The sequence below is a fragment of the Mesoplodon bidens genome (genome assembly GCF_964165515.1).
Source record: "Mesoplodon bidens genome assembly, chromosome: 10".
NCBI lineage: Eukaryota > Metazoa > Chordata > Mammalia > Artiodactyla > Ziphiidae > Mesoplodon > Mesoplodon bidens.
Window position 1 is genome coordinate 43,451,135 of NC_138172.1, and position 16,212 is coordinate 43,467,346.

A 16,212-nucleotide genomic window follows, 5' to 3' on the forward strand; every position below is an offset into this window, starting at 1 on the left:
CCCCAGCGCAGGAGGGAGCCTTTTGGAGGCTGAGGAACCATGAGGAAGGCAGACCCTGGCCTTCTTCCTGCTCTGCCCCTATCTTGCTGTGCAGCCCTCCCATTCCAGGCAGACGGCCCCTCCTGGGCTGCTAGGCAGAGGTACAGGCAGCACAGCACTTTAGCTACTGCGGTGATTGCCACCCTTTCCTCTCTGCTCTCCCTCCCTTTCCCTCCATGTTTGGTTTCCATAACAACCCCAGAAGGTGGGAGGCTGCGCTAACTAGCAGGTAATGCCCAGCTCAAAGGGGGCAACAGGAAGAGCTCTGGCTGCGGGATTGCAAGTGGAGCCTGGCAGGCTTCCTGGCACCCCCCCCAACCCTCCACAATGCTAAAGTGGGTGGGGTTGGGGATCAGGTGGAAGCCTAGCCAGAAACATCAGAATAGGGGTGCTTCTCAAGGTTACGGGTTAGGAGACTTCGTTTGAGCCCCAGCGTTGCTGCTGATTCATTCTACAATTTTAGGCAAGTGGTAGGCTCTCTATGAGCCTCAGTTTCTCCATCTGTAAAACGGAGGGTGGGATGGGGAGTTTCATTGAATAGAACTTTGTTGCCACTTAAGACTCCTCTGATGATTCTAAGAGCCCTCATTATTGAATCATTTTGGCTATAGCAGAACACTTTTCACAGCATTACCATGGCAGTAATTCATTGTTTTCATAAGGCAGGAGCACTGTCAATCAAAGTGCCAGGCCAATCCAGCCCAGAGCACAAACCTGACATGCCAATGGGCCCAGGCAGCCCCAGGGGAAGTTAGTGGACCATTTCTGTGAGTCGCTCGGAAAACTGGAAATAGTCTCGTGGCCTCTTGAGGCCCCGTTCTGCTTTTTCTCCCCTGGTTCTGGTCCAGAGTGAAGGCAGGAGGGCTTGGTGAGGAAGGCACTCCTGCTCTGCAATTCCCAGTGGAGGGAGAGGTTTTCTGCGGGATTCCATGGGGACTGACTGGCATGAGACAGGACAGGAGGACTGGCTAAGGACTGGATGGGAAGGACTCAGAGCATCTCTCAGAGTCATGGGCTGATGACAAGCCAAAGCCTGGCTCCTGCCATCAGACAAGGGGCCCGGGTTCTGGGAGCGTAGCTGCCATGACACAGTTCTGCTGAGGCTCCAGGATGGGAAGGTAGGAAAGGCTCAGGCAAATGCTCTATCCTCTTGAAGCCCCTTCCTGTGACTTCGGGCCCTCAGGGGCCAATGGATCACTGCGCACCCCACCCCCACCCCCACTGTAGGGCACCTTGGAGCCTGGGTCCGCCTTAGCCATCTTACTCCATTCCCATGAATGCAAGCCCCTGGCTCTGACAGAGAATGCTCCCTCCATTCTCACACATCAGACTTGCCTCCCAACTCTGTGTTCTCAGCTGATGATCCTGCTTCTTACCACTGAGAAAACAGAAGCAATCAGAAGAGAAATTCCTTCTCTCACTATCGGCTCTATCAATCTACCTCCACTGCCACTTGAAATTCTGCCTTCCCTGTTCTTATGGCCAACACTTCACCCAGACCCTGGATTCCTACCCCTCGGGCCAGCTCAAGGGCTTTGCTCCTGCAATTGTCCCCTTTCCTCCATCACCAACTTCCCCTCTCTCGTGGATTGTTCCCATCAACTTGCAACGATGCCTCCCTTCTTTAAAGGTCCTCCCTTCACCCATCCTCCCCTCTGGCCACCACCCTACTTTGGCTCCTATTTTAGAGCAAACCCCACAAAGCAGATGGGTACATTTGCCTCCCCCCCACCCCGCCCTCTTCCCACCCTCCCTCAAGACTTCTCTAATCAGCCATGTGTCCCCCACTCCCCTGGAAGCCATCTTGTCAAGGTCAAAATCATCAACCATTTTTATGTTGTTGACTTCAACGGTCCGTCTTGGTTCTCACCTTCCTCAGCCTCCTTGTGGTTTCTTTCAAGTCGAGTCACATTCCCCCGTTGGTTTTCAGGATACTGCTCTCTCCTGGTTTTCCTCAGCCCTCCCTGGCAGTTCCCTCCAGTTTCTTCGCTCCATCCTCCTTTTTTGTGACTTCAGGATGTTAGAGCGTCCCAGGGTACAGTCCCCAGGCGGCTTCCCTTCCCTGGCGACACTCCCAGATGATCTCATCCGGTCTCCTGGCTTTAAATACCATCTGTATCCCGACAGCTTCTAAATTTATACCTCTGAGTGGACCTCTTTCCTGAACTCCAGGTTGGAAGATCCAGTTGCCGACTCGATATCTTACCCTGGATGCTTTCATACCTAATACATTCCAGACCGGATGTTTGATTCTTCTCCTCCCTCTGTTTTCCAGGCCAACGAATGGTCGCACCAGCCACCCAGCTGCTCAAGCCAATAGCCACCCTGAGGTCTCCTGTCAGGCCTACCTTCAAATATACTTAGAATCTGACCATGTCTCTCACCTTCTCCACTGGGACCCTGGTCCTAGACACAATCCTCTCTCCTGGCTACGAAAATAGCCTCTGAGCTGCTCCATCACTTCCGCCCTTATCCCTCCACAGAGTCCTGTCCACAGAGCAGCCAGGGTGATCTTCCTAGAATGTAAATCAGACCACGTCCCTCCCTGCTTTTAACCCCCATTGGCTCCCATCACACTTGGCTTTTATCATGGCCTGTAAGGCTGCACAATCTGTCCCCCACACCCCACTACTCTTTCCCTTGTTCACTTAGCTCTGCCCAGGCCTAAATCTACATTGGATTCATGGCAAGTGGTAGCCTCTCTCTGAGCCTCAGTTTCCCCACCTGTAAAATGGCAGGCTGGAGTCAGCTCACAAGCAGCGTGCCTAGAAACAGGGGTTCTGATGCATGTTCTGACCACCAGGCAGAGAGCACCCCATCAGCAGGGTCCAGTTTCCCTCTTCTCCTCTCTCCTCCACTGCATGGATGAGCTCAGAGCCGCTCACATCCAAGGGTAAATAAAGACTTTGTCATGAACAGGTGGGTTCAGTGAATCTGAGAATCCTAGAAAGTGGCAGTTGAACTGAACCTCTGATACCACCCAGCTCAACACCGACCTTTTACCAGTGGGGAAACTGAGGCTCTATAAGGGTAGGGAGTATAACCCTCATCAGCTCTGCTCTTGCCAAGGTGCGGCACCCAGCCCTGCACACACTGGGTTTTCCACACACATCAGGCTTTCACAAAGGGTTTGATGGCTGAGCCCCTGACCATGACTCCTGCATGGGAGGCCTGCCTTAATCACTCATCCCCACCAGAAACCAGCATCCGTTGCCTGAGACATCCAGAGTGGCATGCCTCAACACAACCCCTAAGCAAGGGTCCCTTCCCTGGCAAGGAAGTGGGGCCTCAGCTGGCATGGCAGCAGGCCTGGGGTCACATTTGCTTACTGTGTCCCTGGCATCAGTTTTCTCATCTGTAAAATGGGAGTAAGGAACCCCCACCCAGGTGACCTCTCTGGTCCTCCAGTGGTGTGAGGACCCACTGGATCATGTGAGTGACCAGGCATCTCACAATGTGCCAGACATTGACTCTCTGAGTGGAGACTGAAGCCATGCTGGGGCACCTGGCATAAGCTCCTGGGGATGCCCAGCCACTTCTCTAGCTCCTTTGCTCTCTTTCCTGAAGTTTAAATCACCTTGGAATCCAGGTCACTGTTCATAGTGGTCCAGAGATTTCAGGTTGTAACATTGGTTTCCCTTGACAGAAACAGCAGAGGATGCTAAACCAGAATCTTAATGGAGTCCCTTGAGCAAAGGGCTAACACAGAGCCACAGATGAGCCAGGGGGCCTAACCAGCATGGCCGCCTGAGCTACTCTGAACCCGTCTCTCCCCACCAGCGTGAGCCAAGGGCCTCCACGCCATCTTCCTCCTGCAGAGCTGATGTTGCCTCTGCAGGGAGGCAGAGGGGGCTGGGCAGCCTGGGGCCAGGAGTGGCGCCCACGCCTGTCAGTGTGGCCGCACCCCACACAGCACAGGGGCGAGGTACTTACGCCATGACGATCACACTGAAGTCCAGCCAGTTCCACGGGTCCCGAAGGAAGGTGAACGCATGCAGGCAGAAGCCTCGAGCCAGAATTTTGACCAGACACTCAAAGGTGTAGATGGCAGTGAAGGTGTACCTGGGGAGGAGAGACCAGTGGGCTTTCTCAGGGAGGGTGAAGCCTGCAGGCCAGGTTGGCAGGAGCCCTATGCAGCTTCCCTCTCGAGGGCTCTCAGACCAGGCTCCCTGCAAAGCCCCCACAGCAGAGCTGGAGTTGGGGGCCGGAGCTTCGTTCCAAACACCTGGTCAACTTAGGCATCTTCCCGTTTACTCAGCGTTGTGCATGCCCATGTGAACCCTCCATCTTCTGTCTCTCGGTTGTCTTGATGTAAGAAGACCCTCCATGTATCTCCTCACCCCAGCCCTGGGGGTCCAGGTACACAGGCATACGGTGGCCACTGTGGGACAGTTAGGACACTCAGAGTCCTGGCCCCTCACTCTTGTTTGTAGATCCTCAACCACCTACAGGTAGGTGGGTACAGCTGTCTACCTTGGGCTTGGAAAGGGGGTTTGATGTTCTAACACTTGAGGCTGGGAGGTTGCTGTTCTCTGTGTCCGGGGCCAGCTGAGCAATCCCAAATGTTCGGATGCTGGGACTGCGGCCCACAGGGCCACAGCCATGCTTGTCTCCAGGTCTTAGCAGCTGGATGCAGACCCCAGCACCAACCGTGCTGCTGGGTCCTGTGTGAACAAGGAGCACCACCAGGCAAGCCACTTAGGTAAGAGAGGCTGTCCCCTACATTTCGTTGGCCCCCTAAAAACAGGGCCTGTTGGGTTCCACTTAGAATCTATGGGTCAGGTACGTTCATTTGGGAAGAACCAGGCACAGTTTTCTAAAACTGTGCAAATGGTTATAGGAAGCAGGGCTTAGGGAAAAGAGGCAGCAGAGTGTGGTGTTGAGGTCGGAACAGTCCTGGGCCTTTTCCCGGCAGCCACACCCCCTAGCTGCAAGGTCTGGGGTGGTCACTTCTCCAGTTCTGTCTCTCATCTGTCAAATGGGCATAGTGTCTGTACCTGCCCTATTGGGTTGTCATGAGGGTTACATGATGCTTATTGCTCCAGGATAGTGTCTGGCATGCACTAAGTGCTCAATCAATTATTAGTAGTATTGTCTCAGAGCCTTCTGCAATACCATCAGTCCTCTTTAGGGTGGGTCAGGGAGAAACCCTCACTTTGCCAACCTGGAGAGCTTCCTCTCCTGAGGACATAACTCAAAGCATGAATTTGGCAGGACTGGAAGCAGCGAAGAGGGAAGGGCTAGGGCAAGGACCACCCCCACCCCCCACCAGGTGGGTGAGTCCCTGGGCCTCTGCTGGGGTTAACTTTGAGGCCAAGAGTCTGGAATGGAAAAGGCAGGGCGGGAGGGGCTGGCTGGAGAGGCCCTGAAGATACTCACTCGACATATTTGGTCCAGGGTGGAGGGTCGTGCTGGGCCATGAACACGCAGTTGGTCAGGATGGTACACATGATGAGCATGCTGAAGAACATGGCGCAGGGTCAAGGAAAGCCACCTGCAGGGGGCCAGACGGGCTGCCACCGCCAGGGGGTCCTGCCCCAGTTGTCGGCACCGCCAGGCCAGGGCTGCCAGATCAATGAGACAGGGGCTCCCAGGAGACACACCGGGGCTCTGCCCAGTCCTTGCTAACCCCTCCCCACTGAGGCTGGACACCTGCCCTGTTCCACAGCCCCCAACAGGGACCAGACACCTGAATTCCAACAGCAGAGTCCCTTGTAGGGCCCATCCTGGAGAGAAGGGAGGAGGGGCCGGCCCCCCAGAACTCAGAGGTTTTTACCCATGGCCTAGTGGGAGCCCTGTCCTTGGCCACATTAGAGGGAGATGGGTGTTTATAAACAGCTCCTCAGGGGCCCCTGTTTCAGGGAGAGGAAAGCCACGGTGGCAGGGCCCCGAGTTCCCTCCTCCACTTCTATGGGAGCAGCCCACGCTGACCTTTGAGCTAGGACTTCTGCCAAAATGTTCATGCCTTGTCTGGACACATTGACCCGGGGGGAGGCAGGGGACCACATCTCTGGCTGCTTCCTCCTTTGCACATGCTCTTCACTCGTGGCCTCTGCTTTGCCTAGTACACTGCTTCCCTCCTTCAAGGAGTGCCTCCTCCAAGCAGCCTGCCCTGACTCCTTGCTTGCTGCACCCCCATGGCACCAGGCATCCCTCTTTTAGCATGGCAGTGCCCATCTGTCCCCACCAGAAAGGGAGCCCTTCAAATGCTGGGATTGCGTCTCGGGCATCCTCTGGGCCCTTGGTCTCACACTGAACTGCTCCAGGCTTTGTCTGATCCCTGAGTCTTTTTTTTTTTTTTAATATACTTATTTATTTTTGGCTGTGTTGGGTCTTTGTTGCTGCACATGGGCTTTCTCTAATTCCGGCGAGCGGGGGCTACTCTTCGTTGCAGTACGCGGGCTTCTCACTGCGGTGGCTTTTCTTGTGCAGCACGGGCCCTAGGCGCATGGGCTTCAGTAGTTGTGGCACGTGAGCTCAGTAGTTGTGGCTCGTGGGCTCTAGAGTGCAGGCTCAGTAGTTGTGGCACACGGGCTTAGCTGCTCCGCCACATGTGGGATCTTCCCAGACCAGGGCTCAAACCCGTGTCCCCTGCATTGGCAGGCAGATTCTTAACCACTGCGCCACCATGATCCCTGACTCTTTGGCTCCAAGTCCCAGACACTGCTTCAGGCTGGACAAAGCTCTGACTGACCGCCATGGCCTCCCTTACCTCTACCGGACTTGCAGAGGAACAAGGGCCAGACCCTGGGCCTCTTGTGGGTAGGGGCACCCCCGAGAGGCCCAGCCCAGAACAGGGACACTCTGCTGCCCCACAAATCCTCTCCCCAGCCCGAGAGAGGAAACTGGGCCTCCTTTCCCTGCAGCTGCCCTCAGGCTCACCACCTTGTCCCGGCCTCAGCCCTGCGGGCAGCAGCTGCCAGCCAGGCGATTCCCACCGGAAGCCCAGGAGCTGCAGTAATTGAGCTCCGGGGGCCTGCCTCTTCCCTCTCCATCACAGTTCCACCCGTTCCCATGGCTTGGCCCAGCCTCGGGCCCAATGGGGAGCCCAATGCAGTCAGACTGGAGATGGGTCTGAGCTGGGGTACTGACTTTGGTGGGGGGCTGGCCCAGCTGGAGAGAGAGGTGGGCTATGTCAAGGAATCTAGGTGAATGCCCTCCACACCTCCAGCACTCCTTCTAGGGAATCCAGGGAATCAGGCAATAGCATGTCAGACCTGGCCCCCAGTTCATAACGAATTCTCCAATTTCTCATCTGAGATGAGAGGGGTCAGGTTTTGGGACACCCACCCCAGGGTTTGGATACTCAAACCAGAGTTGCTCAGCTCAGCGGCCAGGGCCTCAGGGAACCTTGATTCCTCCCCAGCCAGAGGGTGTCTCTCCAGACACTGAGGTCCCTCCCTCAGCTTGGTATCTGTGCATCCCTCTGCCTGGGGGAGGGTCTCCATGGCCAGGCCTAGTTCCTCTCCAGCTTTCAAGGGTAGGATCAGATACCCATCTCAGTAGCCTTTCTCCCCTACACACGTGCGCACGTGTGCACACACATTCCCGTCCTCACATCCCGGCTCTCTGCCAAGGCTTTCCTCACTGGGCAGGCAGTTAACAAGCCCCTCAACCAGACTTTATTCATCCCCACAGATCCATTGCTAAACCAACCGAGGATCAGATGACTCCTGAAATGTGAAAGTAATGATGCTAAGAGCAAGTATTTATTGAGCCCTTCCTAGGTGCCAGGCTCTGTTCTCTGCATCTATTAACTAATTCAATTCGCCCAAGAATGCAGGAGGGGTTCCATTTTGTCTCCATTTTGGAGATGAGGAGACTGAGGCACAAAGAGGTTACCCTGAAGGATGCTCTAGTAGGCAGAATAATGCCCCGCCTACCCGCCAAAGACAACTACATCCTAATCCCTGGAAACTATAAACATTAATTTATACAGCAAAAGGAACTGTGCAGATGTGATTAAATTAAGGATCTGGAGATTATCCTGGATTATCTGGGTGGGCCCAATGTCATCACAGGGTCCTTATAAGAGAAAGAGGGAGGCATCACCATGATGCTTATGAGAAAGACACCACCAGCTGCTGTTGACTTTGGAAATGGAAGGGGGCCAGAGCCGAGGATTTCCCGTAGCCCCGAGAAAACAGAAAAACCTAGAAAACAGACTCTCCCCTAGAGCCTCCAGAAATGATTGCAGCCCTGCCAATACCTTGCTTTTAGCCCAGTGAGAACTTTTTTGGGCTTCTGACCCCCAGAACTATAAGGTGGTAAGTCCGTGTTGCTTCAAGTGGCAAAGTTTGTGGTAGTTTGTTATAGCAGTCACAGAAAACGACTGTGAGTACAAACCACAGGGTGAAGGGCTCTGTAAAGTGTGAGCAGATGGCCACCCAGGAAGAACAGAATTATTTGTCATTTTTAAGAACAAACCTCATGTGAGCACATGTGCGTGGCTCTGTGCAGGAGATAGGCAGGCCTCTTCGCCATTGAACTGCTCCAAGATAGGATATTATGAGAAACCAGTCCCGCCTCTGGCTAGGCTGGGCAGGAAGGCTTCCTGGAGGAGGCATTTAGACAGGCACTGGAGGCTGGTTAGGGTTCCTCCAGCCGTCAGTCAGCCCAGCTGTTCCTGGTGAGGCTCAGAACTGGGGAGACCCCTGTCTGGGGAGCCAAGCCTCTCCCAAGCCCTCTCTCAGTGCACACACCACTCAGAGCTCTCATTAGAGTGGAGAAAAGGTCACTTGGCAGACAGCAGCAGTGCGGACAGGCCGCCTTGGACCAGAGGACTTGGCGGGACACAGACAGAGGGGAATCAAGGTCTAGCATCAAGACTTAGGGAAGAACCAGAGTAGACAGCCCTTCTGAGCCCTGCCAGCCAGGGCCTGGGTCACACGGTGGGAAAAGACAAGTGCTCCCTGAATGAATTTTGGCTTTTCCAGACACAGCAATGGAAGGTGAGGCACACAGACTCTGGTCTCTGCCACTTGACTGCTCAAAACCCTGCCTGGCTCTCCTATCCTTGAGGACAGCCCTTCCATTATTCTCAGTCTTTCCTGTGTATGTGATCTTTTCCTACCTAGACTGAGCCTTTAGTCCATGTGACTGCACCCAAGCATCCCTAGGTCCCCCATGGAGCCATGCACACAGCCAAATACCAGAGAGATAAGTCAAGTGTACTCCTGGCCAGGGCACACCTGTTTGCACTGCCTGGTGGTTTCAGGCTGATGATTGAGCTGGTTTCACGTGTGGGCAGAGGCAAAGGCCAGCTCTCCGGGGCTGAGCTCAGCTGAACATCTTCAATCCTGCCGTGTCATTGTCCCCAAACACCCACTCCCAGCCTCATAATTAAAATGCCAGCAAGGACTGCCAGCCTGGGTTGTGGGGGAAGCCTGAAACTGGGGCTGCCTGTCTTCAGGTCCTAAGGAGTCAAAAAACTCCCAAAGAGAAGGGAATTAATGGTCTGGGTATTTTCATATATTTGTGCTATTAAATTAACACACACACACACGCATACAAACATGTGGTTTGATTGCCCATTTGAATCTTCTAGGGGAATGTGGGAGGATTTTGTGAACAGATCCTATGCACCCAGGAAGGCAAAATGCTGCTTGCCATGAATGTGCGGCCTCTCTGAATGTGACTGCAGTGGAATTTGGTGTTCTGTTGGTTTCTTTTATTTAATCCTGGCAGGAACACATTCTGCAGGATTATAACAAAAATACTTCAGAAAAAAAAAATTCTACATGCCCGTATTTACTTTTTAGGCAACTTCCCAGGGACGCGCTGCAAGCGTGGAGCCCAGAGCAAAGCTGCACTGAGTTATCGCACAATCACCAGCATGTCACTGGGAATGCCTGGATTGTCGCAAGTGAGCGGGATTTCTTTCTGGAGAGCAGGGACTGCATCCCTGCCCCCTCGTAAGTTAGTCTTTGCCCCTACTGCCCTGTCCAAAGGGCCTGGCACAGAACTTTGCACACTGGGGACTGAGATGTTTGAATGGCTATAGAAATGTGTAAGCCAACAATCAGTTTCGGTTTTGCAACATGAAGAAATTCTAGAGATCTATGGCACAACCATGTGCCTATAGTTAATATGACCACACTGGACACTTAAAAGTGATTAAGATGGTCAATTTTATGTTACATGTTTTCTACCACAATAAAAAAAATGTAAATGGAGAGAAAGCTCATAATTCAAAACTTGAAATCTGTGGGCATTAGAAATGCATGGTGACTGCCAATGGGCATGGGGTTTCTTTTGGGGGTGATAAAAATGTTTTGGAACTAGAAAGTGGTGATGGTTGCACAACCTTATGAATATACTAAAGTCCACTGAATGGTACACTTTAAATGGTCAATTTTATGGTATGAGAACTGTATCTTGATTGAAAAAAAGAGAAATGCATGAAGAGCTTGTAGATTTCTAGGCCTCACACTGGTGATTCTGGTCTGGAAGGGGCTAGGAATCTGCATTTTTAACAAACTTCCCAGGTGCCACTGGCAGACTGACATTTGGAAGTGACTGCCTTAGAGCAGTGTGTGCAGAAATCATGGAGACCTTCCTAAAATGCGGGTTCTGGGCCCAAGTTTCAGCAATTCCTTTAAGATCCTTGTGATACTGCTGCTGCTGGTCGGTGTACCACACTTTGATGGCAAGACTCAAGGACACAGAGGGGCTGCTCCCAAAGCCCACAGTCCAGGCCCCTCTTCTCCCTCAGTGCCCCCCAAGCCCGCTAAGGGGCGCTATTGGAGGCCAGCAGTGCGCTCCCATCCCCAGGCAGTGGAGCGTCAGGGCAGCTGCTCAGAGCCCAGCACAGGGCCTCCCAGATGCTGAGCCACTTCCCTGGGGCAGCTGCCCTGGGAGACAAGGTCCACCTCAGTGACCTCAGGGCCGGTCCTGCCGGGCGGAACCAGCCCCTCACAGCCTCAGTGCCACCGCTCGGTCGACCCTCTGGCCAGGCTGGGGACTGCATTGCCCCTACCGCCTCCCTGGCCTCAGCTGCCCCATGGCCCAGCTTTGCAGGAACCCTGGGGCTGCAACTGCATCCCTAGGGGCTGCGGTGGCTGCCAAATAGAGCTGGGTTGGTTAGATACCTGGAGGAGAAGCCCCAGGTGGGAGCCGGAGCATGCTTTCAGGGACGCCACACCCTTGGAGTGAGGCTGGAGACAGGCTGAGAGCAAGAAGAAGGCTGGCCTTTCCTCCCGCTGCACTGCTCTCACCAGGCTATGCCCACATGCCGGCAAAAATGACAACTCCTTGTGTGGTTGTCTAATCACTCTGAGGGGACTGTAAAATTCCCAAGGGGGCAAGGACAGTGTCTCATTCAGCTTGACACCCCCAGGGTGCCGGGCAAAGTGCCTGGTGCCTACAGGGAGCTTGGGAACAGTTGCAGAATGGCTCAAAATTAAATCCAGGACCACCCTTGCCTCATAAAGTAGGATGCAGCTGTGAATGGTAGGCTGCCCCTGAATATAGTCTCTCCCCACAGTGTCTGCCCATCCTAGAGACCATCCTACTGATGCCACAGCCATGGCCTGCATGGCCTGGGAGCAGGGGGTGGTCCCTGGACATACATGTGTCTCAGGATCTCCATGAGATAGGCAGGAGCCAGTTGGAGGGGGCTGGAGAGCGTCTGCAAGCAGAAAACAAACGGGGCCCTGAGGCCCTCTCACTGGTCCCTGGGTTTGGAATCCGGCACCAGGGCACAGGTGGGCAGACAGTGGAGCCAGTAAGGAGCACCCCTCATCCCTGCCTGGCAGGAAATGTCCCCCGAGCAGTCAGCATCTGTCTCTGTTACTCAGTCCCCCACTGAGCAGCTGTTTTCCTGAAGCCTCCTGCCCTGACCAGAGGTTAATGGGTGAGACCTTCGCCTTCGCCTCAGAAAAGGTCCATCCGGAGGGGGAACTGAGGGGGGACCTTGGGGAGCTCTCGGGACAACCCGCCAACCCAACAACTAATCACACCACTGAGCCCAGCATCATTGATTCAATTAAACAGGCAAGTCAGCTGCAGCTAAAGCAAAGCTGCCCAGGCCCTCACAGTGAAACACACATGCCTCTGACTCCACAGCCAGACACCTGCACCCCCACCCCAAGAGGCTCCATGTGTAGGCCCCTTTTCAAAAGTCCAGAGAACAGCTGTTTCCCTGTCCCATGCTCGGCCCGAATGGGGTCCTCCTAGGGCCCAAAGACCAGTACCCGTCCCTTACCACACTGCAGCCGTCCCATAGCTCTCCTCCGCAGCCTGAAAATTTTTTAGGTTGTGGTTTATATAACTTAACGCTAACCAGAGTTCTTTGAGATACTCGGAAACTGCAAACATTTTGTCAACACCTAATCAAAAAGCAAGCGATGCCTCCCTTGAAAGAGGCCCACGTGTGAATAAACCAGAGGCCTCTTTACTGGGAAGCATTTTTTCCTTGGCTGAGCCCCGGTGACCTGCTTGAGGTCCCAGCTGGTAGGCGGGGAGGTGCAGGCCCAGGGGGTGCAGTGGGAGGGGACATGTGGAGCCAAGACCAGAACCAGGAGACACTGATCGGCCTCATTTCTTCTGGGATCCTTAGTAGCTGAGCTTCTAGGATGTTTCTCTCCCGAAGGATCAGAGCCGAATCCCCCAAACTTTCATGTGTCCATGATCCCCTGGGATCTTGTTAAAATGCAGATGCAGATTCGGGGTGGGGTCTGAGAGACTAATGTCCAACCGCTCCCAGGTGACAACTGTGTGCTCGTCTGAGGACAGACCGGGAATCAGCACCACCCTCAGCCCTAAACGCCCCATCCACCACCCGCCCCCCTCCCCCGCCCTGTTTGGGGCCCACACAGCAGGGACAGACTGCCAAGGATATGAATGAACGAGGATCTTCACGGCCACTCTCCGGATGGGGTGGAAGGGGCTGAGGACATACAAGGCGTTGGTGGCACTGAACCGGAAGATGGTCTTGCCTTTGTTCAGGACGATGAAGGTCTGTGGACGGAGAGCTGCTTTAGGTCGGGTGGCAGCCCCTAGGCCCTTATGGAGAGAGGCTTTTGGGGGGCAGCTGTTGGCTTAGAGCCCTAGAACTCTGGAGAAAGGGTAGGGTGAGAGGAAGAGGAGAGGGCCTGAGGGAGAGGTGGGGGGTAGGGGCAGTCGGCACATTTGGCAGGTGAGTGGACCCTTGCTGGGTCACCCACGGCTGGGGTGGGATGAGATCAAGTTTAAGGGATTGTCAGGTTGGGTGGATTTAGTTTCGTTTGAAAATTACAGTCCCAACCAGAAGAGGCCTTTCATGATCCTAGCCGAGCTGTTATCATAGCGGAGGCCAGGACCCAGCTGATGCCCCCTCCTTCCCCTCTCCCTTCTGACCCCTCTGTACTCCCCCACGAGGCCCACTGAGGAGTGAGGGTCTGACAAGGAAGCTGGGTCAGCAGGGAGGACTCAGGGGTGAGAGTAGGGATGAGGAAAATGCAGAGCTCAGCCCAGGAGAGTGAAGCTTTCCCGGGGACCGTGTCTCCTGGAGTCCAGACAGATGACAGCCCCACCTGACCCCAGAGGACACGACCTAGTGTCTTCCTCGGGGGATCATGTGCAGCCCAGGGTAAACCCGCTCCCTGCGCTTCCAGAAGATTCTATCTACATAGCTCAACGGGGCATGGGAATGGACAATGGGTGCTGGAGGCTGAGCCACGAGCACATCGAGTGGGCATTTGAGCCAGATGCCACCCTTGAGGACAGCAGTCCACTCCCCCTGTCCCGGCTCAGTGGGCACAGCTGAGGTGGCATAGCCTGGGGCTGTGCTTCTCCAAGGGCTGAGTTGTTGAGATAAGGTTCTTTTTACTCGGGGCTGGGGAGACAAGTTGACCAGATAGATGAGGACTGAAAGTTCTGCTGTGGTGCCTGCATCACCCGGTGGGGCTGCAGGCAGGGTGACCGGGGGTCAGCAAGGAGAGACGGGAGGTTAGAGACCAGAATCCTACCTGGGGCCACCACTCAAGTGTCCCCGATCACAGGGACAGGAGAGTGTCCCTGACTCCTCCCAGGCTCAACTGCCAACAGCCCCCAAAGCCCAGCCCAGCCCTGGCCTACGCTCAGCTGTCCCTGTGCCATGACTCCTGCCTGTCCCAGCTAACTTCAACCGCATCGCCACTTTGATGCACCACTCACACCTTGACTTGTCCCCAGCTGCAGCCTTAACCCGACCCTAATTCTCACTTCCAGCTCTGACCAGCCAGGACCTAGGCCCACCCAACCTGACTAATCCCAATGTCTAGTCTAACTCTGACCCCAACCGTGGCCCCAGGCCCCCACCTTAACCCAGCTTGAGTCACTCGAACTCGGGGGGGAATCGAGACCAGGTTCAAGGTCTCTTCTCCCACCTGTGCATATAGCCTGGGTGGGCTTTCCTTCCACCTACCCACTCACATGTGCCTGCACACACAGAGACAATCAGCACCTCTCCCACCCTCAGACTCCTGGTCTCCTGAATGAAGTCTCAATGCACAGTGACACACAACTCAGACGCCCGGTGACACTGACACGCAACACTCATACCCGCCAGGTGCTCACATTCACTTCCTCAGCGCTTCCTCAGCCCTGGACCAACTGCAGTGATGTGGGCAGGAACCATCCTCCACGGCACCCAGCCTTCTGGGGAAAGTCCTCCCCCAAACTCAAACCCGCCTTCTTCCGGCAGTGAGGCCCGAAGTGTGGGCAGCCGGGGTGGGCATGCCCGTGGTCTGGCTGGGTGCAGGGCTGAGCACACGGTCCTGAGAGGTGAGGCCAGGGCAGGGGACCCAGACGGGGGAATTGACCTCCTGGGTAGAAATCCATGCCTGAGGAAGCCTGGGTTACCCTGCCCTAGTGGACAAAAGCCCCTTCCTCTCCCTACACTCAGGACGGACAATGGCAGAACCATCCCTCCCTACCCCTCTCAGATTTCCCACTGGCCGTCATGGTCCCATCACCAGCCCACAAGGCCCAGGATGCTGCTGCTGTGGCCCCCAGCCTGAGCTGTCATTACATAGCCAGTGCCTAGCAAATTCCGTGGGGCGGGGGATGGGGGCTACATGCTGTCTCTGGTTAGGAGAGGGATCACATGCTGTGCTCTGGGGCCCAAATTGGACTCACGGCCTGACTCCAATCCACACATACCACGGGACCGGGAGGAGTCCTCCAGGGGTGAGAATAATCTAACCACAGATGATTCCCAAAGTAGATACTCCACAGGGAGGCAAGATTTCAAGTGTGGCTGCCTGCTCTTTCTTTCATAGCACCAAACCACCTCAGGCTGCATAATTCTGGCCTTTTATTCCGGAACTCTAACACTAAGGTGATGGGAATATAGATCACTAATGACTCACTCTCCCAAGGCCCAGGGAAGCCAACCCCAAACAGAGCCCCGTATGGAGGCGAGGCCCTCTCGCTGTCTGCTGTGTTTACAGGGATGCTGCAGGGAGGTGGGGTGGGGGTGGGCAACAGTCACCTTTTGGGTGCTATAGAAGGGGTCCAGGTCCTCCAGGGGCTCCCCAATGAGCTCTCGGGGTGGGTTGCCATAGAGATCCGGCAGCTTTTTGGAGGCCTGCAGGTCCAGCTGGGGCTGGGGAGCCTCCTCCTTGGGCAGCCCGTCTCGGCTCTCCTGCGAGGTGGCCGAACCTCGGGCCTGCTTCTCTGCCATGCGCTTCTCGATGGCCGCCAGAGACTCCTGGGTGAACCTGCGGAAGCTGCTGGTGCCCCGACGTAACAGGAAGTCTGCCATCTTCTCATCCTGCTTCTGGGGCACAGGCTGTCCTCACACTGCCTGCAGGGAAGCTGAAAGACACAGACATGGGGCTGATGCTGCGCCCACGGCCAGGGGGCAGGGTGGCCAGACCTGGGGGGAGTGGCTGGGCTGGTGGAGGGAAGGACCAGCATCTTGGCAAAGATGCTCCCCACCTCTCCACAGGCACACTTGGCGGATGCCGGCCTGGGCAAACCCAGAGCCCTCCAGGCTCCAGGGAATGCATGGGGACCTGCAGGAGGGTCACTCCTCCCTTTCCCATCCCAATGAGCATGTTTGAATGCAAGTAGGCACGAGTGACTGGGTCATCGGGGACCCTCCATTCTACCCCACTCGATACAAAAGGGCACACTCACACCTGTTGGTTCCTTAACCAAGCCCACTGAGACACTTCTCACAACTGATGCCGACACACCCTGGGCTGA

At 55.2% G+C, this 16,212-nt stretch overlaps 1 protein-coding gene across 7 annotated transcripts in view; it reads right to left on the bottom strand.

The window, feature by feature from the left end:
* SCN5A (sodium voltage-gated channel alpha subunit 5) overlaps nucleotides 1-15,766 on the bottom strand; it is a gene marked incomplete at both ends in the record, with an annotated part of 86,494 nt that extends 70,728 nt beyond the window's left edge. For all 7 annotated transcript variants that reach the window (XM_081247693.1, XM_081247691.1, XM_081247697.1 and 4 more), the window contains 4 exons: nucleotides 3,973-4,101; nucleotides 5,419-5,499; nucleotides 12,854-12,999; nucleotides 15,494-15,766. In XM_081247693.1, coding sequence (XP_081103819.1) covers nucleotides 3,973-4,101; nucleotides 5,419-5,499; nucleotides 12,854-12,999; nucleotides 15,494-15,766 — 629 coding nt within the window. The remainder of the gene's footprint in view (nucleotides 1-3,972; nucleotides 4,102-5,418; nucleotides 5,500-12,853; nucleotides 13,000-15,493) is intronic.
* Nucleotides 15,767-16,212: the final 446 nt, after the last annotated feature.